Source organism: Salvelinus namaycush, chromosome 12, assembly GCF_016432855.1.
Source record: "Salvelinus namaycush isolate Seneca chromosome 12, SaNama_1.0, whole genome shotgun sequence".
NCBI classification, from domain to species: domain Eukaryota; kingdom Metazoa; phylum Chordata; class Actinopteri; order Salmoniformes; family Salmonidae; genus Salvelinus; species Salvelinus namaycush.
Window position 1 is genome coordinate 39,095,159 of NC_052318.1, and position 26,317 is coordinate 39,121,475.

Below are 26,317 nucleotides of genomic sequence, written 5' to 3' on the forward strand. Positions count from 1 at the left end.
GTGAGAGGACGTTTCTTTTTTTGCTGAGTTTAGATACACCTGTGTGATCTTCCCCCTTTGGGGTGTGGCCCCTCCATCTCCTAAGAAACCATGCTACTGCCCAAAGCCTCTTGTCACAGCAGCTCTCTGACTGGGATTTCAACACCAGCTTTTTGTCATGAATAAGGACTAACAAATGACATTTCTCTTGCCAGTTAATGACAGGTAACAATAGCTAGGAAGGAAGTTATTCCAAAACAGCTGGATGTTGTATTACCTGTCCGACACGTTCCAGGTCCAAAACAGAATGTGAAAATGACCACACTGTACCCCCATCCATCCACCGGTAAATACCTCTGTCTGTCCTAGACGTCCTCAAACAGTTGTCTGCTGTACATTCCACCACAGAGCACAAGGGCAGGAGAAAGTAGAAGTGAGTGAGGTGAAAGGAGAGAACCATCGAGGGAGAGCGGAGAAATATTGAAGATCATTCTCTATTATCTTGGCTGCATATTTGTTGCGCTCTTTCTATGTTGAATACAGGCTACTGACAAAATAAATTCCTTGCTACCCATGAACAATCTAGATGCAGGGAGAGAGTGAGACAGAGAGAGAGAGAGCAAGAGACAGAGGGGGAAGAGAGAGGGTAAGGAAAGATTGTGGAGAGAGAGTAGCGGAATAGGGTATGACTTGTATTACAAGCCCTGCTGCCTTCTGCACACAGAGAGGGCTCTCATCCTTAACTATAATTGAAAGGAGGAAGGCACTTATTTTCTGTACCTGTAGGTGTCCTAGGCATTTCCAGACAAAATGTTTATTTTTCATAACTCATTATGGATGCTCTGTCTGACCTGCTCCTGCTACCTGGTGTTCGTACATGACAGTTTGCACATGCGATCGTGCATGACACTTCCACTCATCCTTTTAAAGATGGAAGTAGTTAAATGTTTTGGGGGGTAATATGCAGCTAGATATTCAGTAATAGTTCTCAACGTTTTCCCTAATTTAGACATTTTATTGAATGCTCCTTTATAAGATTCAGTACAACAAAACACATTGTATTATATATCTCCGCGGATAAAATTACAAAAACACAGTTTGTCGCCAATTATGAAATGAAGGTCACACACACAGGGGACTTGCTGTTTAAAACTGCAGGTGGCATCATTTTCATAAACCTCTTCCCCATCAGATCCAGGAATTGGGTGACCATGAGAACAACATAGCACTCATATCAATTATTAACATGCCAGGGGCAGAGGGGAGATTCCCAGAGAATAAAACACAGGCTATTAATGGATCTATGGAGGGAGGCAGACAAATCTGATAATGACCATCACAGGGACATCAAGCCAAGCCTTCCCGGACAGGGGCACTTTACTGATGAGGGATGGGAGGAAGTCAGCAGAACGTCAGGGCGTCTGCCTCCATGTGTCTCGCTGATGTCCTCTAAGGCTCAAACCGCTGTCTGTCTCTGTCTGTGTGCCTCCAGTCATCCGCAGAAGATATATGTTCCACCTGCACTTCAACTCAACTCCCCCCATGGAGAGGCCGTATTATACAATAGTGTCTGTAATGCAGAATATCAAAAAATTACTAAGCACAAGTACAGTATACATTACATTCAAATATAAGTATACTATAATGTATATAAAATAATATAATTTCATTATTTTGGCGCAATAAGATTTGATACTGTTACATTAAATCATAATCATTGCTTGCTGTACCAGGGATTTGGAGAGGTGGGAGTTGAATCTACACTAATTTATGCATTTTTTATTCCCATACATTACCGATACATCAACTTAGGCTGTGAAATACAGTATGTTCATATGGGCAGGCCGATGTTTAGCCACTTGCATAAGCGAGACATTGCCAGAGCAAAGCGGTTGCGTTAAGGGGACGTGCAGGTTGGGCTTGTATAGGTGGGGGGGGGACTCCATCAGCGTAATGAAGGCTAGGCAGACCCTCAGACACAGAGCACTCTACAGAATTACACAGCAGGGATAAATTAATTGGACAGCTGGGGCACTGCCAGAATGAGGTGGTAAACATTGATAATAGCTTAACAGATTTCCTGATTTGGCCTCATTTTAGATTTGGTTAATTAAGAAATACTAGCTGCCATGACTGAAGTAAAATGTGAGTTGTTTTCAGTGTGTGGTTTGATGAGTGTCTCTTGTATGTGGTCGCTGGTTGGAAGAGTTAGACAAATTGTTTCACCAATTAGCTTTAGCCAGCTCGTGTGTGACTGTGGCAAAGTTGGTTTGACTTTGGATAGCCTGGCTCTGGGGATAGTTAGGAACCATTAAAAAAAATACACAATGTAAATGTGATAATATTTAAATTTTGCACATCTTTTAGTTGTGTCATTAACTGCTTTCAATTTTTTTATATGAATTTCAAAAATCTACAGTTGGTTTGAAGTTTTTAAGTCATTGAAATTTGGACCTACTGACCTTGTACATTTTGTAATTTACTGATGGTCCCTAAATAGCCCCACAGAGATGTCGAATGTCAAACCAAATTAACCATGGGCATTGAGGCTGGACGAATTGAGGCTGTTCTGAGGGCAAAAGGGGTGGAAGGTGTTCCTAATGTTTGGTACACTGTGTGGGAAAGATGCTGTCCACAGATAAGTGCGTGGTCATACGCACATCCTTTGAAACAAAGGTGCTGGGCTATTAAATAGTATTAGTAAAGAACAAGAAGGCCCGCACACTGTTAAAGCTCCCAATTCACTGCTTTATTGACAACGTTTTCCATTCAAAACGGATCTTCGTCAGGTCAAACAAACAAACTGAGTATTCACATCCCAAAACATACACATTTAACCTCACATAACCATTCTTTTTGGTGGGAGCAAAAACAATCTCTAAAAATGTAATAACAAGGAGATGGGTCCATGTAGTAGGTGCAGAAAATAAGATGCTGTCCATCTCATGTCATTTATATTTAGGAGTGTAGTATATTGTGTTGCCCACAGGATGGCAGTGTTGCAGTATGTTACTTGACTGGATGAACATATCAATGATATGTATGCCATGCAAGGCCATAATCAAATGATGACTTCCCTGTTAGTAATTTGGTAGATTGTCAAATTCATCATGCATCATGATACATCCTGCATACATCACAATTTTGATTATTAGATTTTTTTTTTTAACCTTTATTTAACTAGGCAAGTCAGTTAAAGAACAAATTCTTATTTACAATGACGGTCAAACTCGGACGACGCTGGGCCAATTGTGCACCGCCCTATGGGACTCCCAATCACAGCTGGTTGTGATACAGTCTGGATTTGAACCAGGTTGTCTGTAGTGAAGTCCCTAGCACTGAGATGCAGTCTTAGACCACTGCGCCACTTGGAAACCCATTTTTTAATCCAGTTTGGTCAAGTAAATTATGGGAAAATACCTTTAGGTTTGGTTTCTATAATTTAACACAATATAAAAGAAAATTCAAAGTCAAACAGCTAAGTTGCACTTATACTAACTCAATTATCACTAGCTAGCATACAGTACAGCTTCATTTTGATCATCTGTGTAACCAACAAAAGCAATACAAATCTGTCTGTGAGAGTTCACTTTGCGTTTTGTTATTCTGATTACACTTTTCTCTGTGTAATCTACTGAATGAATGGCACCACAGTGCTGTGTGTCTGTTATTACATGGCTAGTATTTTAAAGCCATCTCTTTCTCTACATCATAATGATATCCTTGCATTGAAACCTTTTGGTCCAAATATAATAAATTGCTGAAGGAAAAGTACGCTGTTGATTCATTCAGAATGTTGTATTAGAGCTGTTAACCACACTAAAACCAACACACACTTGAGTTGTTCCTGTTGTCATTTTTATTGACACAGAACAACAGCTGTCCTTGAGATACAATGTCAACATTCTTAGTAAACCTGCAGTGCGGTTTTCCTTTACAGTATAACCAAAAGTCATCAATACAAACATACAGCAATAAGCAGAAACATATATATTACATCACTTTCTATACCACAACATGTTATATAGTGTGTACCTACAAGGCCACTCATCCAGTACAATCAAATGTAAAAAAAAAAATTTATACAATCTAACAATTTTCTGGAAGGAGATTTATTAAGGAGGATGAGGGTGCCAGGATATGTAAGGTTAAGATGTGTCTTGCTGCTGTTTTGAACCATGGGTAAAACAATGCATAGATCAGAGGGTTAAGGAATGAATGAATGTACACAACCCAGGAGAGAAATGCTATGATGACATCTGAATGTGCCAGGTAGTCCTCAGTAAGTGAACCTACATAATATGTGATCCAACCGACGAGGAAAACCGATAACACAACCCCCAGTGTTTTGGTTGCCTTACTCTCTGACATCTTGATCCTAGTTGTGATATTCATCACTTTTACTTGAATTCTTGCCACTTTGAAAATTTTCATGTATAAGCATATAATAACAGAACATGGTGCAACAAAGGAGACAAAAAGGTCAATAATTCCCCATGTAAAACTGATAATCAACACACATTCTCCATGGCAATTCTTGTTTGCCTGAGAACGATACCATTGACCATTACAGTATAGAATAACAACATTATATATAAAAGAAAATATCCAGGTTAGGAATATAGAAGTCAATGTTTTTCCAATAGTTATTTTTGAAATGTAGAGTAAAGGATCACAAACAGCAACATATCTGTCAACAGCTATGATAACTAAATTGTATAGAGATGCAAAAATGACAGAAAAAACAATCCCATGAAAAACTGAACACATTGTTTCACCAAGATACCAGCATGACTCGATGACTTTGATGGCCTCCACTGGAATCACAACAATCCCAACCAGCAGATCTGCCACAGCCAGAGAGAGGATGAGCAGGTTGGTTGGAGTGTGGAGCTGCTTGAAGTGAGAGATGGAGATGATCACCAGCAGATTCACAAACACTGTGAATGCTGACACAGAGAAAAAAAAAAGGTGCATGAGTATATTTTCTGCTATGGATCGTACCTCCTTAACGCAAGACGAGTTGTGGAGAGGAAAACAGTATTGTACTGCTTGATATCCATCCACTTCACTGAACGCCATTGGAAAGTAAAAACAGTGTTCTTTTCAATTGAGTGCACTGAATCAAGTGTTATTTCTTAGTGTAGATACATAGTGTATCTGATCTAAATAATAAACTAAACTGTGCAGAGCAGCTTTATTTATATCTGAGTTAGATATAGGAGTGTGTGTGTGTGGGGGCGGTACACCCCTTGGAGCCCAGCCCTCTTATCTATTATATTGAAGGAGATTGCTGATGTATAATGAGCTACAGTAAAACAAAACATATTGGCATGAACCTAGACCCTATTGTTGTTGTAGGGATGGCTCATATATATTTTCTAATCTGAGACTTATAATTGCATCAACATGGAGAGCTCCCCAGACCAGATCCCCAGGCCAATATAGCAACTCCACATGCAGTAAGCACCACACTATTCACCATGGTGACCACATCTACTGCAACTCACTCTGAAGAAGAGGATAGAGCCCAGAGACAAGAGGTCAACCAGCTTACCCAATCCCATGACCACCTACCTACTGAGACTGAGCCACCCAGACTTCACACCCCTGACTGACCAGGACCGGAGCAAGGCAGAAAGAGAAATCACTCCACAGCATGTGCCTTACTGAGAGGCCCCGACATTACTAATCCACCCCGCGATGTGATGCATCATCTGCACTTCGCCATCACTCTACAGGGTCACTATGCCACCGGCGAGAAGAGATGTGGTTTTCTACCTGCCGTGGGACCTTCCTGGTTGTCACGTTCTGACCTTAGTTCCTTTGTTTAGTCTTTTGTTTTAGTATGGTCAGGGCGTGAGTTGGGTGGGTTGTCTATGTTAGTTTTTCTATGATTTTCTTTTTCTGTGTTTGGCCTGATATGGTTTTCAATCAGAGGCAGCTGTCAATCGTTGTCCCTGATTGGGAACCATATTTAGGTAGCCTGTTTTCTGTTGGGTTTGGTGGGTGGTTATTTTCAGTCTTTGTGTGTCTGTACCAGACAGAACTGTTTTCGGTTGTTTCTTAGTTGTTTTGTTATTCAGTGTTCAGTTTTGATTATTATTAAATATCATGAACACTTACCACGCTGCACCTTGGTCCTCACCTTCTTCCACCGACGACAGCCGTTACACTGGACTCTCATCAATTTCCGCCACTGCACCCCTCTACTAGCTTGAACCAGAAAATGGCAGCTCATCGTTCGACTGCAGGTGAGCCTAAATGGATGTGTTTCAGAGCCTAAATGGATGTGTGCCTTCTTCCCCTGCCTCCGGACTTATGACTTTCAAATTGCTTTGAGCCCATGCACCAGCTGTCTTCTGCCGGGGGCTTTGGTGTTCGCTCTGTGGCTGTGGATGTCCCTTCAGCTACCTTTCCCTGTCCTAGTCATTCAATTGCCTGGGCACTGCCTGGACCACCGCGGCCCCCCCTCTGCTGGGCCGTGCTCTCTGGATCAGAGCTCTGTCCCTTTGGCTGTTGTGTCCTGCACGCAGCTGGCGTCGCAGCAGCCCTTTTATCGGGTGAGTTCTGTGGCTCTGGCCTAGCAATCAACTTCGAGACACGGCAGAGGCCAGATCATTCCAGCGATTGTGATATGGAGTTCCATGTTGAGGCATATATCTGTACATGGGGAAAATACTGTTTTCCTGGGGCAAAAGTTCAGGATATCACCAGGTTGCTTCCTGTGGCTGTAAGTCAGTCAAACTCCATCATTCATTGAATCAGATGGCTAATTCATCACACAACCCACTGATATTGCCAACTACTTTAATGATTTTTTCATTGGCAAGATTAGCAAATTTAGGCATGATACAAACACTGACACTACACATCCAAGTATATCTGACCAAATTATGAAAAACAAGCATTGTAATTTTGAATTCCGTACAGTAAGTTTGGAAGAGGTGAAAAAAGTAGTATTGTCTATCAATAATGACAAGCCACTGGGGTCTGACAACTTGGATGGAAAATTACTGAGGATAATAGCGGACAATATTACCATTCCTATTTGCCATGTCTTAATTTTAAGCCAAAGTGTGCCCTCAGGCCTGGAGGGAAGCAAAAGTTATTACCCTACCTAAGAATAGTAAAGCCTCCTTAACTGGCTCAAATGTGACCAGTTTCAGGAAACTAGGCATATGTCGCGGGTCAACTACTTCACAAGAGATCCGTTTGAACATTAACTTTTTTGTGCAGAAATGCCTTCCCGAACATGTAAACTTTCATGTGCCTTAATAACAAATTTGTATGCCATCTGTAAATACAAATAAAGTTGTTAAATTACGAGCCTGGTTTAGCCACATTTTAGCCACAGAAAAAGCCGGAAACTTTCCCGCTAGCCATGATTGGCTGAGATAATGAGTGGACTGGACATGCCGAGAGATGAGTTTGGATTGGTCTGCCAAAAAGTACGCTTCTGTCTATTTGAGCTGGTCAGTATGTGTAGGTAATCCTCTCTAACGCGGTTTTTGAAATGTATTGCGTAGTAAAATTGCATAAGTGTTGCTCTCCACTTTCTGGAGGACCGAGTTTGGAAATCAGTGGAATTCGAGTATGATAGCTAAAGAGATGGAGAAAACACCTGTCTCCGGATTACATTTTCAAACTAAGGGCAACCATGGCATCCGTGACAGGAGAAGCATCCATCGATGTTGTATACAGATAAGAAAGTCTAGCTAGCTACATTTTCAGATATTACACATTTCTAATTTTGACAGAAAGTGGTTTCATTTCAAGTTATAGTGTACTCTTAGGTAGCTAACGTTAGCTGGCTGTCTCGCTAGCTAATGTAATGTATATGATCATATTATTTGTATCTCAGAGACATTTGTTGCCTAGTTATAGTCTAATGTTAGCTAGCTAACATTGAACGTGCTTGGTTAACTACCTGCAGATTTATGCAGGGTAGTAATGTCATGAGTTGGGATTAGTATCCATTTCAATAGAATGTTACTGCAACAACTGTTGATAGTAAATTCGCTCTGGCTATCTACTCCGATTTCAGACCACGGGTAAGATAGTCTAGCTAGCTTCATTTTCAGATACTACACGTTTCTAATTTTGACATAAAGTATTTTCATTTCAAGTTGAAGTGCACTGTTAGCTAGCTAGCTTACGTTACGTGTATGATCTTATTGTTCGTATCTCAGAGCCATTTGCTTGCCTAGTTATAGCCAATTGTTAGCTAGCTAACATTGAAACTGGTTGGTTAGCTATCTACAAATTCATGCAGGGTAGTAATGTCATGAGTTGGGATTATGGTTCATTGTTTAACTAGCTAGCTGGCTAGCTACATGTCTTAACAAAAGATTCCACTACGCAAGTAACCATTTTGGGTGCGTTCGTAAATCAGTCTGGCCATATACTCTCGTCTGAGTGTACCAATTTACGAACGCTCAACAACTGTTGAGTATCAGCAAACATTGGCAAAAAAAGTAATTAAATTATTGCCAGCAGCACAGTTACAGTCAATAACGCTCTTGATAACATGAAAAGAGCCCAACCAGCTCTGCTAGGGTGATAAAAATGGTCAGAGTGGGTTGTTCTCTTATTTGTGTCTGGAAGTAACTAGCAAGCTAGCCAATGTTAGCCAGTTAACTTGTGCTGTTTTTATTATCCACCTAACCCCTGGCCCAGACAATTCGTAAGGAAATAGCAATAATTTACTTCAACTCTACTGATCACTTCATCTCAATATACACAGACGATATTTTACTATATCTAGACAATGTATCTCAATCACTTCCAAATACATTGAAGATTATAGATAAATTCAGCTTCATCTTAGGTTATAAAATTAATTGAACCAAATCAGCCCTACTTTCTCTCAAGACCATGATGGAGGACTCCATCTCTACTTATGGAATCCCAATCGTTTATCATATAAAATATTTGGTAGTAGATATACACCAAATGACCAAAAGTATGTGGACATGTGATCGCCGAACATCTCATAAAAAAATCATGGGCATTAATATGGAGTGCTTTAACAACCTCAACTATTAGATCTTATCTGTCGGGAAGATATCAATTTGTCTCTGTCATTCGAAAACATAATGCTAACTTTCACTGCTATGAGGTCGACACACAGCTGTACATTTCGATGAAACATGGTGAAGCCCCAAAATTGCCCTCCCTGGAAGCCTGTGTTTCAGACATAAAGAAGTGAATGGCGGCAAATGTTCTACTTTTAAACTCGGACAAAACAGAGATGCTAGTTCTAGGTCCCAAGAAACAAGTAGATCTGTTGAATCTGACAATTAATCTTGATGGTTGTACAGTCGTCTCAAATAAAACTGTGAAGGACCTCTGCGTTACTCTGGACCCTGATCTCTCTTTTGACAAACATATCAAGACTGTTTCACGGACAGCTTTTTTCCATCTGCGTAACATTGCAAAAATCAGAAACTTTCTGTCCAAAAATGAGGCAGAAAAATTAATCCACGCTTTTGCCACTTCTAGGTTAGACTACTGCAATGCTCTACTTTCCGGCTACCCGGATAAAGCACTAAATACATTTGAATTAGTGCTAAACACGGCTGCTAGAATCTTGACTAGAACCAACATTTTTTATCATATTACTCCAGAGCTAGCCTCTCTACACTGGCTTCCTGTTCAGGCTAGGGCTGATTTCAAGGATTTACTCCTAACCTACAAGGCATTACATGGGCTTGCTCCTACCTATCTTTCCGATTTGGTCCTGCTGTACATACCTACATGTACGCTACGGTCACACGACGCAGGCCTCCTTACTGTCCCTAGAATTTCTAAGCAAATAGCTGGAAGCAGGGTTTCTCCTATAGAGCTCAATTTTTATGGAATGGTCTGCCTATCCATGTGAGAAACGAAGACTCGGTCTAGACCTTTAAGTCTTTATTGAAGACTCATCTCTTCAGTAGGTCCTATGATTGAGTGTAGTCTGGCCCAGGAGTGTGAAGGTGAACGGAAAGGCACTGGAGCAACGAACCACCCTTGCTGTCTCTGACTGGGATTCTCTGCTTCAAACCCTATTACAGGGGCTGAGTCACTGGCTTACTGGTGCTTTTCCATGCCGTCCCTAGGAGGGGTGCGTCACTTGAGTGGGGTGAGTCACTGACGTGATCTTCCTGTCCGGTTTTGTGCCCCCCCTTGGGTTCGTGCCATGGGGGAGATCTTTGTGGGCTATACTTGGCCTTGTCTCAGGATAGTAAGTTGGTGGTTGAAGATATCCCTCTAGTGGTGTGGGGGCTGTGCTTTGGCAAAGTGGGATATGTCCTGCCTGTTTGTCTCTGTCTGGGATATTGTCGGACGGGGCCACAGTGTCTCCCGACCCCTCCTGTCTCAGCGTCCAGTATTTATGTTGCAATAGTTTATGTGTCGGGGGGCTAGTGTCAGTCTGTTACATCTGGAGTATTTATCCTGTCTTATCCGGTGTCCTGTGTGAATTTAAGTATGCTCTCTCTATTTCTCTCTTTTTATCTCTCTTTTTCTCTCTCTTTTTTTCTCTCTCTCTCTTTCTTTCTCTTTCTCTCTGAGGACCTGAGCCCTAGGACCATGCCTCAGGACTACCTGACCTGATGACTCCTTGCTGTCCCCAGTCCACCTAGTCGTGCTGCAGCTCTGACCTGTTCACCGGACATGCTACCTTGTCCCAGACCTGCTGTTTTCTCTCTAGAGACAGCAGGAGTGGTAGAGATACTCTGAATGATCGGCTATGAAAAGCCAACTGACATTTACTCCTGAGGTGCTGACCTGTTGCACCCTCTACATCCACTGTGATTATTATTATTTGACCCTGCTGGTCATCTATGAACATTTGAACATCTTGTCCATGTTCTGTTCTGTTATAATCTCCAACTGGCACAGCCAGAAGAGGACTGACCACCCCTCATAGCCTGGTTCCTCTAGGTTTCTTCCTAGGTTCTGGCCTTTCAAGGGAGTTTTTCCTAGCCACCGTGCTTCTACACCTGCATTGCTTGCTGTTTGGGGTTTTAGGCTGGGTTTCTGTACAGCAATTTGTGACATCAGCTGATGTAAGAAGGGCTTTATGAATACATTTGATTGATTGATTGATTCTGGGAAGGTTTTCCACAAGATGTTGGAACATTGCTATGGGGACATTCCATTCAGCCACAAGAGCATTAGTGACGTCAGGGCTCTGTGCAGGCCAGTCAAGTTCTTTCACACCGATCTTGTCAAACCATTTCAGTATGGACCTCGCTTTTTGCACGGGGGCATTGTCATGCTGAAACAGGAAAGGGCCTTCCCCAAACTGTTGCCACAAAGTTGGAAGCACAGGATTGTCTAGAATCAAATTGTTTGCTGTAACTTTAAAACATCCCTTCACTGGAATTAAGGGGCCTAGCCCGAACCAGAAATAACAGCCCCAGACCAATATTCCTCCTCCACCAAACCTTACCATTGGCACTATGCATTCAGGCAAGTAGCGTTCCCCTGGCATCCGCCAAAACGCCAGTCTGCGTCTATTTGTAAATAACAGCTGGTGTACGAAATCTAATATTAAGGAAGTCTCGAGGTTTTGCTCGCCTGAGGTAGAGTATCTCATGATCAGCTGTAGACCACACCATTTACCAAGAGAGTTTTCATCTATATTTTTCAAAGCTGTCTACCTACCACCACAAAACAATCCTGGCACAAAGACGGCACTCAACGGGCTGTATACGGCCATAAGCAAACAAGAAAATGCTCATCCAGAGGCGGCACTCCTAGTGGTTGGGGACTTAATGCAGGGACACTTAAATCTGTTGTACCTAATTTCTACCAGCTTGTTATATGTGCAACCAGAGGGGGAAAAACTCTAGACTACCTTTACTCCACACTCAGAGACGCGTACAAAGCTCTCCCTTGCCCACCATTTGGAAAATCTGACCATAACTCTTTCCTCCTGATTCCTGCTTACAAGCAAAAACTAAAGCAGGAAGTACCAGTACTCGCTCAATATGGAAGTGGTCAGATGATGCAGATGCTAAGCTATAGGACTGTTTTGCTACCACAGACTGGAATATGTTCCGGGATTCTCTTTACAGGCGCAATTGTGACCTGTAAGAGTGGACTTGTTTAGGGGTGAGGGTTGTACTGAGGCTGACTGAGAGTGTCCTAATGGAAGTTGTACTCATTTGCATGCACAGAAATTACACTAGAGAGGTGTACTCAGGTTCACTCCAAATGTTTATGATGTATTGGGGCCTTGGAGTATATCGTGTGTGTCTCGAACACCTTTAATTGGTAGAATTCCTGAGAGTGTTGGACCTCATTATATCCACGCTTTGCATACAGGTGATAATAGGACCATCTGATGTGAGAAACCTAAACAAGTCAAACTCACATCATTAAAGAATTGTTCACTTACCCTGTGGAGATTACATGGTCCTGGTGACATCAGCCATGGAGCACAGGTTGAGTTCTTCTGACCTAATATGCACTTTTGGGAATCATGAGGACTACAGAGCTGAAATGACAATGTAGTAGTTGTGTGTGTGGGAGGGGGGGGGGGGGGGGGGGGGGTTCGTGTGTGGTGTGTGTGTGTTCATGTTTGAAACCTCCTAGAGTGATGTAAGTGTTAGTATTACAGAGCCTTGCATGTTGGTGCTAACAGGACCCTCTGGAATCTGAGAGAACAACAACAAGCCAGAGAAAACAAACAAATGGTGTTGATTGGGTCAGAATACCACAGGGTGATGTCTGGCAAATACTATTTGTCAGTATGATGTAACGGTCTCCCTTAATTTATACAATAATTCAGTTCAGATGGACATTTTTACATGTCTATGGAATGTTCCTATGGAATGCTTTTTAGCCTATGCCATCTTATCAACTTTCTAACTGTCAATTTTGTTTTGCACATACTGTATGCTTTGATGTCTCCTGTAGTCTCACTTGTCCATCCTTCCAAATCTCGTTTTGTTGCCTCGACTGTTGAAAGTCTCGAGAACTTCAGTATGGGATTTTGCGTTTGAATGGGAGGGTTGGCTGTTAACCCTTTACACTCATGGGAATTGGCCCATCTGCATAGGGCTGAATTTTACGGTTTCTTACAGAAGAAATATGAGAAGAATATGCATTACCATGGTAGTAATTGAAAGGGAACACTTTGGAGGTTATTATTATCAGAAATGATCAGAACAAAGGTGAGGACACAACAGTTCACCTGACACAAGACTGAATCCAAAAATGACACATTCATTTTATGTTACATTTACTGTACTTTTACGCAGCATTTGTTGATAACAAACTGAAAATGATTTCAGGAACATAAGAATATTCATGGCTATTTGGGATAGGTGCAACATAAGACAAAACAAAGACAAAGGGTTTGATTGACAGGTCTAAATCGTGTCTCCAAGTGGCCACACACCTCTCCTAAGTGTCCTCAGTTCCCTTTAAATATAATGGCATATTGCTGAAGACATTATTTTTAAACATATGGCAACCAAAATTCATCAGTAATATCACCTTTTCACAATCTGATTCAGTATTAGATTATGAAAAAACAAATAGGGGTGCCATGCCCCAATTTTTGGGCATCCCTTCTAATATCAATACATACATCTCTACCAAATTCAACGCTTGTGTCCGCTGTGCAACTATTTCATTATAAGATGATATTACATAAGTTGAAGCATTATGTAAACTATGTTAGAATGACCATCTCCTGTTTAAAGGGGAATGGAAACACTAGGATTTGGAACGCCAGCTAACTGTAACTGTAAACCGCCATAATGGCATTGTTGCGTCACTGGCAGGAGAGAAATTTGGAAAGCCTAAAGATGGCTAAATTTACCAAAAATAGATCTGACTCAATTTTTTTTAACTAGGCAAGTCTGTTAAGAACAAATTCTTATTTTCAATGACAGACTAGGAACAGTGGGTTAACTGCCTTGTTCAGGGGCAGAAGGACAGATTATTTACCTCAGCAGCTCAGGGATTTGATCTTGCAACCTTTCTGTTACTACTCCAGCGCTCGAACCACTAGGCTACCTGCCGGCCCGTTCATAACAGTGGCCGAAATAACGTTAGTTAAGGAGTCAATAAACCTACTGAAGCCGTTCATGTTTGAGCCAATCGTTGCCCCAGATCAAAAAGTATGTTCCAGTAGCAGGTACAAAGATATTCCGCCTGAAACACCTCAGCTAGAGGGTCAGCGCAGCGGTGACACAATTTGGTGTGAGTGCGGATGCTGCCAGATAATGGCTAGAGTCTATGAGTGTGTGTGTGTTGTAGAGAGATGGGGGTGATACAGCACAATATCCCAGCGGATGGTGGCTGTATTACATCCAGTCAGAGGTTCCTGTCAGTCTGTCTGGATGGTGATGTATATGTATTAGACGTGTCACTAATCATTATGAAGGACTTCTTGGCAGAAGAGGTTACTCGACCAGTCAGCAGCGAGTATGCTAGTGAAATGATTGCTGAAATTTTGCTTGATTATAAATTGTTTAAAGCTAATAGCAGTAGTGGGTAGGTGCTGAACACATATAATCAGTAACCTATAACGATGTTCATCACAAGTGTTGTTTGGTGAGTTGGTAACACATTGACCTTGTGATTAGATGACCGCAGTTCGAATCGCAGACAACATCATGAATTATGAAATCTATTTCTAACAAATAATGGGGCGTGCTCATTATAAATCCATTGTGATTTAGTTTCGGTATCAGACTTGCGATAGCAGAGAAAACAGTCTATAACTTGGGTGACTGAAGTCCCTGACAATTTTATGGGCTTTCCTCTGACACCGCCTATTATACACTGCTCAAAAAAATAAAGGGAACACTTAAACAACACAATGTAACTCCAAGTCAATCACACTTCTGTGAAATCAAACTGTCCACTTAGGAAGCAACACTGATTGACAATAAATTTCACATGCTGTTGTGCAAATGGAATAGACAAAAGGTGGAAATTATAGGCAATTAGCAAGACACCCCCAAAAAAGGAGTGATTCTGCAGGTGGTGACCACAGACCACTTCTCAGTTCCTATGCTTCCTGGCTGATGTTTTGGTCACTTTTGAATGCTGGCGGTGCTCTCACTCTAGTGGTAGCATGAGACGGAGTCTACAACCCACACAAGTGGCTCAGGTAGTGCAGTTCATCCAGGGTGGCACATCAATGCGAGCTGTGGCAAAAAGGTTTGCTGTGTCTGTCAGCGTAGTGTCCAGAGCATGGAGGCGCTACCAGGAGACAGGCCAGTACATCAGGAGACGTGGAGGAGGCCGTAGGAGGGCAACAACCCAGCAGCAGGACCGCTACCTCCGCCTTTGTGCAAGGAGGTGCACTGCCAGCGCCCTGCAAAATGACCTCCAGCAGGCCACAAATGTGCATGTGTCTGCTCAAACGGTCAGAAACAGACTCCATGAGGGTGGTATGAGGGCCCGACGTCCACAGGTGGGGGTTGTGCTTACAGCCCAACACCGTGCAGGACGTTTGGCATTTGCCAGAGAACACCAAGATTGGCAAATTCGCCACTGGCGCCCTGTGCTCTTCACAGATGAAAGCAGGTTCACACTGAGCACATGAGCACATGTGACAGACGTGACAGAGTCTGGAGACGCCGTGGAGAACGTTCTGCTGCCTGCAACATCCTCCAGCATGACCGGTTTGGCGATGGGTCAGTCATGGTGTGGGGTGGCATTTCTTTGTGGGGCCGCACAGCCCTCCATGTGCTCGCCAGAGGTAGCCTGACTGCCAATAGGTACCGAGATGAGATCCTCAGACCCCCCTGTGAGACCATATGCTGACACATGCACATTTGTGGCCTGCTGGAGGTCATTTTGCAGGGCTCTGGCAGTGCACCTCCTTGCACAAAGGCGGAGGTAGCGGTCCTGCTGCTGGGTTGTTGCCCTCCTACGGCCTCCTCCACGTCTCCTGATGTACTGGCCTGTCTCCTGGTAGCGCCTCCATGCTCTGGACACTACGCTGACAGACACAGCAAACCTTTTTGCCACAGCTCGCATTGATGTGCCATCCTGGATGAACTGCACTACCTGAGCCACTTGTGTGGGTTGTAGACTCCGTCTCATGCTACCACTAGAGTGAGAGCACCGCCAGCATTCAAAAGTGACCAAAACATCAGCCAGGAAGCATAGGAACTGAGAAGTGGTCTGTGGTCACCACCTGCAGAATCACTCCTTTTTTGGGGGTGTCTTGCTAATTGCCTATAATTTCCACCTTTTGTCTATTCCATTTGCACAACAGCATGTGAAATTTATTGTCAATCAGTGTTGCTTCCTAAGTGGACAGTTTGATTTCACAGAAGTGTGATTGACTTGGAGTTACATTGTGTTGTTTAAGTGTTCCCTTTATTTTTTTGAGCAGTGTATACAGTGGGGCAAAAAAGTATTTAGTCAGCCACCAATCGTGCAAGTTCTCCCACTTAAAAATATGAGAGAAGCCTGTCATTTTCATCATAGGTACACTTCAACTATGACAGACAAAATGAGAGAAAAAAATCCAGAAAATAACATTGTAGGATTTTTAATGAATTTATTTGCAAATTATGGTGGAGAATAACAAAAGTTTATCTCAATACTTTGTTATATACCCTTTGTTGGCAATGACAGAGGTCAAACGTTTTCTGTAAGTCTTCACAAGGTTTTCACACACTGTTGCTGGTATTTTGGCCCATTCCTCCATGCAGATCTCCTCTAGAGCAGTGATGTTTTGAGGCTGTTGCTGGGCAACACGGACTTTCAACTCTCTCCAAAGATTTTCTATGGGGTTGAGATCTGGAGACTGGCTAGGCCACTCCAGGACCTTGAAATGCTTCTTACAAAGCCACTCCTTCGGTGCCCTGGTGGTGTGTTTGGGATCATTGTCATGCTGAAAGACCCAGCCACGTTTCATCTTCAATGCCCTTGCTGATGGAAGGAGGTTTTCACTCAAAATCTCACGATACATGGCCCCATTCATTCTTTCATTTACACGGATCAGTCGTCCTGGTCCCTTTGCAGAAAAACAGCCCCAAAGCATGATGTTTCCACCCACCATGCTTCACAGTAGGTATGGTGTTCTTTGGATGCAACTCAGCATTCTTTGTCCTCCAAACACGACGAGTTGAGTTTTTACCAAATAGTTCTATTTTGGTTTCATCTGACCATATGACATTCTCCCAATCTTCTTCTGGATCATCCAAATGCTCTCTAGCAAACTTCAGACGGGCCTGGACATGTACTGGCTTAAGCAGGGGGACACGTCTGGCACTGCAGGATTTGAGTCCCTGGCGGCGTAGTGTGTTACTGATGGTAGGCTTTGTTACTTTGGTCCCAGCTCTCTGCAGGTCATTCACTAGGTCCCCCCGTGTGGTTCTGGGATTTTTGCTCACCGTTCTTGTGATCATTTTGACCCCACGGGGTGAGATCTTGCGTGGAGCCCCAGATCGAGGGAGATTATCAGTGGTCTTGTATGTCTTCCATTTCCTAATAATTGCTCCCACAGTTGATTTCTTCAAACCAAGCTGCTTACCTATTGCAGATTCAGTCTTCCCAGCCTGGTGCAGGTCTACAATTTTGTTTCTGGTGTCCTTTGACAGCTCTTTGGTCTTGGCCATAGTGGAGTTTGGAGTGTGACTGTTTGAGGTTGTGGGCATGTGTCTTTTATACTGATAACAAGTTCAAACAGGTGCCATTAATACAGGTAACGAGTGGAGGACAGAGGAGCCTCTTAAAGAAGAAGTTACAGGTCTGTGAGAGCCAGAAAGCTTGCTTGTTTGTAGGTGACCAAATACTTATTTTCCACCATAATTTGCAAATAAATTCATTAAAAATCCTACAATGTGATTTTCTGGATTTTTTTTTCTCATTTTGTCTGTCATAGTTGAAGTGTACCTATGATGAAAATTACAGGCCTCTCTCATATTTTTAAGTGGGAGAACTTGCACAATTGGTGGCTGACTAAATACCTTTTTGCCCCACTGTAGGTCCTGGATGGCAGGAAGCTTGGCCCCAGTGATGTACTGGGCCATTCACACTACCATCTGTAGCACCTTACGGGAAGATGCCGAGCAGTTGCCATACCAGGCAGTGATGCAACCGGTCAGGATGCTCTCGGTTGTGCAGCTGTAGAACCTTTTGAGGATCTGAGGACCCATGCCAAATCTTTTCAGTCTCCTGAGGGGGAGAAGGTTTTGTCGTGCCCTCTTCACAACTGTCTTGGTATGTTTGGACCATGATAGTGATGTGGACACCAAGGAACTTGAAACTCTCAACCCGCTCCACTACATCGATGTTAATGGGGGCCTATTTGCCCCGCCTTTTCCTGTAGTCCACAATCAGCTCCTTAGTCATGCTTACATTAAGGGAGAGGTTGTTGCTCTGGCACCACACTGCCAGTTCTCTGACCATCTCCCTATAGGCCGTATCATCGCTGTTGGTGATCAGACCTACCACTGTTGTGTCGTCAGCAAACTTAATGATGGTGTTGGAGTCATGTTTGGCCACGCAGTCGTGGGGGAACAGGGAAAACAGGAGGGGACTAAGTACACACCCCTGAGGGGCCCCAGTGTTAAGGATCAGTGTGGCAAACGTGTTGTTGCCTACTCTTACCACCTGGGGGTGGCCCATCAGGAAGTCCAGGATCCAGTTGCAGAGGGAGGTGTTTAGTCCCAGAGTCCTTAGCTTAATGATGAGCTTCGTGGACACTATGGTGTTGAATGCTGAGCTGTAGTCAATGAACAGCATTCTCACATAGGTGTTCCTTTTGTCCAGGTGAGAAAGGGCAGTGTGAAGTGCGATTGAGATTGCATCATCTCTGGATTTGTTGGGGCGGTATGCGAATCGGAGTGGGTCTAGGGTGTCCAGGAGGATGTTGTTGATGTGAGCCATGACCAACCTTTCAAAGCACTTCATGGCTACCGACGTGAGTGCCACGGCACGGTAATCATTTAGGCAGGTTACCTTCGCTTCCTTGGGCACGGGGTCTGCTTGAAACTTGTAGGTATTACAGACCCGGTCAGGGAGAGGTTGAAAATATCAGTGAAGACACTTGCCAGTTGGTCTGTGCATGCTTTGAGTACACTTCCTGAGTACACTTCTGACCCAGCGGCTTTGTGAATGTTGACCTGTTTAAAGGTTTTGTTCACATCGGCTACCGAGAGCGCTATCACACAGTCTTCCAGAACAGCTGGTGCTCTCGTGAAATGCTTCGGTGTTGCTTGCCTCGAAGCGAACATAAAAGGCATTTAGCTTATCTGGTAGGCTCAGGTCATTGGGCAGCTTACTTCTGGGTTTCCTTTTTTAGTCTGTAATAGTTTTCAAGCTCTGCCACATCCAACGAGCTTCAGAGCCGGTGTAGTAGGATTCAATCTTAATCCTGTATTGACGCTTTGCTTGTTTGATGGTTCATCTGAGGGCATTGCGGGATTTTTTATAAGTGCCCGGATTAGTCTCCCGCTCCTTGAAAGCAGCAGCTCTAGCCTTTAGCTCAATGCGGATGTTGCCTGTAATCCATGGCTTCTGGTTGGGATATGTACTTACAGTCACTGTGGGGACGACGTTGTCGATTCACTTATTGATGAAGCCGATGACTGAGGTGGTGTACTCCTCAATGCCATTGGATGAATCCCGGAACATATTCCAGTCTGTGGTAGCAAAACAGTCCTGTAGTGTAGCATCCATGTCATCTGACCACTTCCATATTGAGCGAGTCGCTGGTACTTCCTGCTTTCGTTTTTGCTTATAAGCAGGAATCAGGATAGCATTATGGTCAGATTTGCAAAATGAAGGGCGGGGGAGAGCTTTGTATGCATCTCTGTGTGTGGAGTAAAGATGGTATTTTTTAAATCTGGTTGCACATGTGACAAGCTGGTAAAAATTTGGTAAAACTGATTTAAGTTTGCCTGAGTTAAAGTCCCCGGCCACTAAGAGCACTGCTTCTGGGTGAGCATTTTCTTCTTTGATTATGGCCTTATAGAGTTGGTTGAGAGCGGTCTTAGTGCCAGCTTCATTCCGTGGTGGTAAATAGACAGCTACAAATAATATAGATGAGAACTCTTAGGCGAGCAATACCTCAAGGCTTATTTAATATTAGACATCGCACACCAGCTGTTATTGACAAATAGACACACACCCCAACTTCTTCTTACCAGAGGTAGCGTCTCTGTTCTGCCGGTGCATAGAAAATCCCGCTAGCTCTTGTCACGCCCTGACCATAGAGAGCTTTTATTCTCTATGTTGGTTAGGTCGGGTGTGATTAAGGGTGGGTTATCTAGGTGAATTATATTTCTATGTTGGCCTAGTGTGGTTCCAAATCAGAGGCAGCTGTTTATCGTTGTCTCTGATTGGGGATCATATTTAGGTAGCCATTTCCCATTGTGCTTTGTGGGATCTTGTCTAGGTATAGTTGCCTGTGAGTACTACTCTGAGCTTCACTTTTCGTTTGTTCGCTTTATTGTTTTTGTTCTTTAAGTTTCTCTTCTAAATAAAAGGATGGGAACATACCACGCTGCATCTTGGTCCACTCCTTATAACGATCGTGACAGCTCTATATTGTCCGTATCGTCGTTCAACCAAGTCTCGATGAAACATAAGATGTTACAATTTTTTATGTCCCGATGGTAGGATAATCTTAATCATAGGTCATCAATTCTATTATCCACGTTAGCAAGAAGAACGGATGGCAGTGGGAGTTTATTCGCTCGCCTATGAATCTTCAGAACAATGCCCGATCTGCGACACCTTTTCCTGCATCTTTTCTTCATGCAAAAGGCAGGAATCTGGGCCTGTTCCAGTGAAAGCAGGATATCCTTCTCGTCGGACTCGTTAAAGGAAAAAGTTTCTTCCAGTCCACGGTGAGTAATCGCTGTTCTGATGTCCAGAAGTTCTTTTCGGTCATAAGAGACGGTACACAATAAGTTAAAAAAAAAGTTACACAAAACGCCAATAAAAATAAAAAAATAGCACAATTGTTTGGGTGAATGTAAAACGTTAGCCATGTTCTTCAGCGCCATCTTTTGGCACCATCTTCCCAGCAAACAACTTTCCCACTCTGGTCTGGGACTCCTAATTCCTCCTGTGGCCCACAACACACTCTGTCTCCATGGTGATGGCAAAACCATTTCTTTTCAGGGTTGAACTGATGACACCTGCTCAACATCCTGGCTCATGCCAGACATTGAACAACTCCTTCAGTTTGCTATCAAAGACTATGTATTTCGGATCTTGCACACACTCTTCGATAGTACATCTTGGTTCGCACTGTGGTGATTGTGATTCTGAGCTCTCAGGTTCATACAGCGAGTCCTGGTCTTTACTGATCTCACTCTCCGTCAGCTCCATCTGTCGCGCTCAGTTGTATACTGATGGTCATGAGCGTAATCTAGCTGGGCCCTGAGCTCCACCATAGCACAGGAACAGTCTGGCACCCAGGGGTCAGTTTGGCATGCTGTACTAACCATTATTTCCTGTTGGTAGAAGACAACAAGACATCTATTAGGCTATAGGTATATTCAAGATTCACTGTATATTGTCCATTTTACTGTATATCCAAAATGGCCTCTGGGATGACAGATTGTGTCTTGAAATAAACAATAGCCTTATAAATAACATGGATTTGCTTGTACCTCTTCTGCCTCCTTCTGCATGGTCTCCTCCAGGATGAAAACCTTTTCAGTGATGAAGATGTCACCCTGAAAACAAACAAACGTTTTGTTAACTTCTTATGGCTGCAAGCCCGACGTCGGTACATTTATGACAACAGCCAGCTCAAGTGCAGGGCGCGAAATTCAAAATATATATTTTTTAAATATTTAACTTTCACACATTAACAAGTCCAATACAGCAAATGAAAGGTACACGTCTTGTGAATCCAGCCAACATGTCCGATTTTTAAAATGTTTTACAGGGAAGACACAATATGTAAATCTATTAGCTAACCACGTTAGCAAAAGACACCACTTTTTTTACTCCACCAGTTTTTTACTCCATCAGTAGCTATCACAAATTCGACCAAATAAAGATATAAATAGCCACTAACCAAGAAACAACTTCATCAGATGACAGTCTGATAACATATTTATTGTATAGCATATGTTTTGTTCGAAAAATGTGCATATTTCAGGTATAAATCATAGTTTACATTGCAGCTACAATCAGAAATTGCACCGAAAGCAGCCATAAAACTTACAGACACCAACGTCAAATACCTAATTACTCATCATAAAACATTTCTGAAAAATACATAGTGTACAGCAAATGAAAGACAGGCATCTTGTGATTCCAGCCAATATTTCCGATTTATTAAGTGTTTTACAGCGAAAACAAAATGTAGCGTTATATTAGCTTAGCACAATAGCCAGAAACACTTGGGCGCCGACGACTAGTTCACATCTACGACAGATATATGAAATAGCATCATAAAATGTTTCTTACTTTTGCTGATCTTCCATCAGAATATTGGACAAGGTGTCCTTTGTCCAGAACAGTCGTTGTTTGGATTTAGAACGGCAAATTTCCCTCTTCATTTAGCACGCGCACTAGCCAAGTGGCACGGATCTCTCCATCGTCAACAAAGTCAGAGAACGGAACACGGCAAAACTCCCGAAAAAATTTCAATAATCTGATTAAACTATATTGAAAAAACATACTTTACGATGATATGGTCACATGTATCAAATAAAATCAGAGCCGGAGATAGTAGTCGTCCATAACGGCAGCTAAACAGAAGGCAATCCCACTGTCCACCTCGCGCTCCCAAGAGTACCGGAAATGAGGGACACGTCATACAAAGAGCTTGTATTCCAATTCAGACCAAGATAAACACGAAATGTCTTCTCTCACAGCCTCTTGACATCCAGGGGAAGGTCTATGAAGTGCACGTATACTCTTACGTATCATGCCCATGTATAGGCAGGAAGTAGAACAGAGCATCGATTTCAGACTTTCCACTTCCTGGTCAGGAAGTTTGTGCCAAATGAGTTCTGTTTGACTCACAGATATAATTCAAACGGTTTTAGAAACTAGAGAGTGTTTTCTATCCAATAGTAATAATAATATGCATATTGTACGAGCAAGAATTGAGTATGAGGCCGTTTGAAATGGGCACCTTTTATCTGGTTACTCAATACGACCCCTGCAGCCATAAAAAGTTAAGACAACTGAACCCAACTATATATGTTGCCGTTAACAAGCTACCTGTCTTGTATGCTTTGTCAACACACACACACACACACACACACACACACACACACACACACACACACACACACACACACACACACACAGCAAATACAGGGCCATTTCTTTCAGCAAACATTAGCAATGTCAACTTCAGTCTAGCTAAATAAAGTGGAGCTAACAAAACATTGAAAAAAAAAATCTGTCAACTAAAAAAATGTATTACAGTAACGTTACTTGACTATCTGAGGTGGAAACTAGCTACAGAGTAACTACCTAATAACAGGGAAACTGTGTTGCAATTTTAGTTGCAATCGAGTTATTTGCTAACATTAGTTGCAGGGGTGTTACACAAAACATTTCAGACGCAATTAGCTTGTTACCTTCAACTAGAGTTGCAACAAAGTTGTCCAGTGTCTAACGCTAGCCTAGTCAACAACAGTCATGACTCATGACCGGTTTAACATTACCTCAGGCTCCACTGACTCGCGTTGCCTCCTCCGTTCAGTCCGGCTTTTGCTTGACTCCGAAGTCAGCGATGTTGTTGATGGTCGATCGGTAACCCATACACCATAACCCTAGAAATTGAAAATGGAGGGGCAATCAGAGGGCTTCAATGTAGGCCTATGGTTCCTTTCCATTCGGAAACTCCCGGTTGCCGCATCGAAAGTGCCCTTCTTCCATGAATTGCTGGCTGCAGATCCTGCTAGCTCGAGCTGACACATCCTTCCTCTTAAGGACATGGAGCTACTTCCTCAAAAGTTGTGGGTCCTTGGGCAGCCGATGGTAGTTTACTGAGGGATTTTTCTGGAGCCAATTCCTACAGCCTGGTGCTATACAGTTAAAGTTTGAATTACTACGTTTTGTTGCCATCTTTGTTGTCCTAACCTGACTCTCTTCAATTCACTCTCCACGCAAAACTCAATACCACAGACAATTAGCTGATTCCTGGTAATTTAAAATTGCGCTGACCATAGCTCAAATAAACCCTGTCTGTCACGCCCTGGCCATAGAGAGGCTTTTATTCTCTATTTTGGTGAGGCCAGGGTGTGACTAGGGTGGGCATTCTAGTTTCTTTATTTCTATGTTTTCTATTTCTTTGTGTTTGGCCGGGTGTGGTTCTCAGAGGCAGCTTCTATCGTTGTCTCTGATTGGGAATCATACTTAGGCAGCCTTTTCCCACCTGTGTTTTGTGGGTAGTTGTTTTCTGTATAGTTTTAGGTACCTTACAGAACTGTTCGTTTTTCTCTTTGTTATTTTTGTTCTAGTGTTCTGATTTAATAAAATATCATGAACACGTACCACGCTGCGCTTTGGTCCAGTCATTTCCAGGAAGAGGATCGTGACACTGTCGACGATCAAAATACTAAATATAGAGATGTTTTTATGTTAAATGCACATGCTTAGTATTAGTGGATTGAATACATCTCTTTGTTTAGATTTACTTTCCATTCCCCGTTAAGGTCATGTTCACAATAAATTACCCATAAATCTCAATAAATTAGCTACATAATGTATTTTTTTTTTATTGATAACATGGTGTTTTTAACCTTTTAAAGACATTTGTTAAGGGGATTCATGTAGTAGTTCAACAGAATTCGAGTGGTTTACAGGTTGATTTCTGGTGTTTCCACGCCGGTTTTCCACTTCAGGCGGTTACTTATGAAATGTAATGGCATATTGTTGAAGACTGGTCCATTACTCACGAATACAAAAATATTGTCTTTATATATGGCAACAAATTTGACAGTTATATCACCTTTCCAAAATCTGATTCAGTATTGGTGGCCATATTGGATTATAAAAAATTAGGGTTGCCATGCCCCAGTTTTGGTGCACCCCTTCTAATATCAATTCATACATCCCAGAGTATCTCTACCAAATGTGGCACTTGTATCCACGTGTCACAGTTTCATCACTTTTTGAAGCTAAGGCCCCATACTAAGACAGTGCTGTAAAGCAAAACCCCTAAGCTCTGACATCATGTACAGTCTCCTCTGAAATGACTGGCACCTTTCATAAAGATGAGCAAAAAAATACTGTATAAAATAAATAATAATACTGAGCTATATTGTATACTTAACAAATGGGAAAAGTATATTCTTTTCTCGGAGAAAGTAATAAAAAAAATTCTCAGAATGACATGGGTCAAAATGATTGATTTTCAATACTCTGGCACCCTCCCCTTGTTGAGGACAATGGCACTGAGCCTTTTTCTAAAGTATTTTATGAGATTGGAGAACACTTTGGGAGGGATCTTAGACCAATCTTCAACACAAAATCTTTCCAGATCTATGTTATCCTTAGTCTGCGCTTACAGACTGCCCTTTTCAATTCAAACCGCAGGCTTTCAATGGGGTTCAAGTCCAGAAACTGAAAAACCATTGCAAAATATTGATTTTGTTGACAATTAACCATTTATTTCAGGATTTTGATGTGTGCTTGGGGATATTGTCTTGCTGGAAGATCCACTTGAGGCCAAGTTTTAGCCTCCTGGCAGAGGCAACCAGGATTTTGGCTAAAATATCATAGTACTGGGTAAAGTTAATGATAACATTGACCAAAACAAGGGCCCCAGGACCAGTGGAAGCAAAATAGCCCCATAACATCAAAGATCCACCACCATATTTTACAGTAGGCATTAAGTACTTTTCTGCATATGCATATCTTTCTTTCCACTGGTCCCTTTCTGTGTTTTTAATTAATATCTGTTTGGACTGAGTTGGGCTTGAAAGGAGAGCTACACCTCTCTGTCTCCTGGGTGCCTCCCCACATAGGCAAGTAGACACTCTCTCATCAAACGGTTGTCCCGTTGAATAGCAGTTCATTATGTTGGCATGGATATGCCACCCCGGTGAGGCTTGAGGGCATCTTTACCACCTTCATCATGGCCACTCAAGGGCAATGCTTACAGCATCTTTGTGCAAAAGATTTGTTATGGTAAAGTGGCTACGTCTCATATCTTATGAGGCTTTTACCAAATAGATGTCATTGCTCCTGCCCGGCACATATGATTCTTAGTTCGGGGCCTCTAAGGGATGAGTCTGTTGGGACTTCCTGGCTTCGGAGAGCATATTGGCTATACTGGAGTTGGCTATATTCAATAAGTGAGATACGAAAACAAATATTTGAAAGAGAACTTAATGTTACTTGCGTAACCCCGGTTCTCTGATAATAGAGTGAGGTATCT

General features: G+C 42.6%; 1 protein-coding gene across 1 annotated transcript; it reads right to left on the reverse strand.

Moving 5' to 3' along the window:
- Positions 1 to 4,068: 4,068 nt before the first annotated feature.
- On the reverse strand, positions 4,069 to 5,061 carry LOC120057525 (trace amine-associated receptor 13c-like). The gene has a single exon (XM_039006120.1). The coding sequence runs from the start codon at positions 5,059 to 5,061 to the stop codon at positions 4,069 to 4,071; it is 993 nt and encodes a 330-aa protein (XP_038862048.1).
- Positions 5,062 to 26,317: the final 21,256 nt, after the last annotated feature.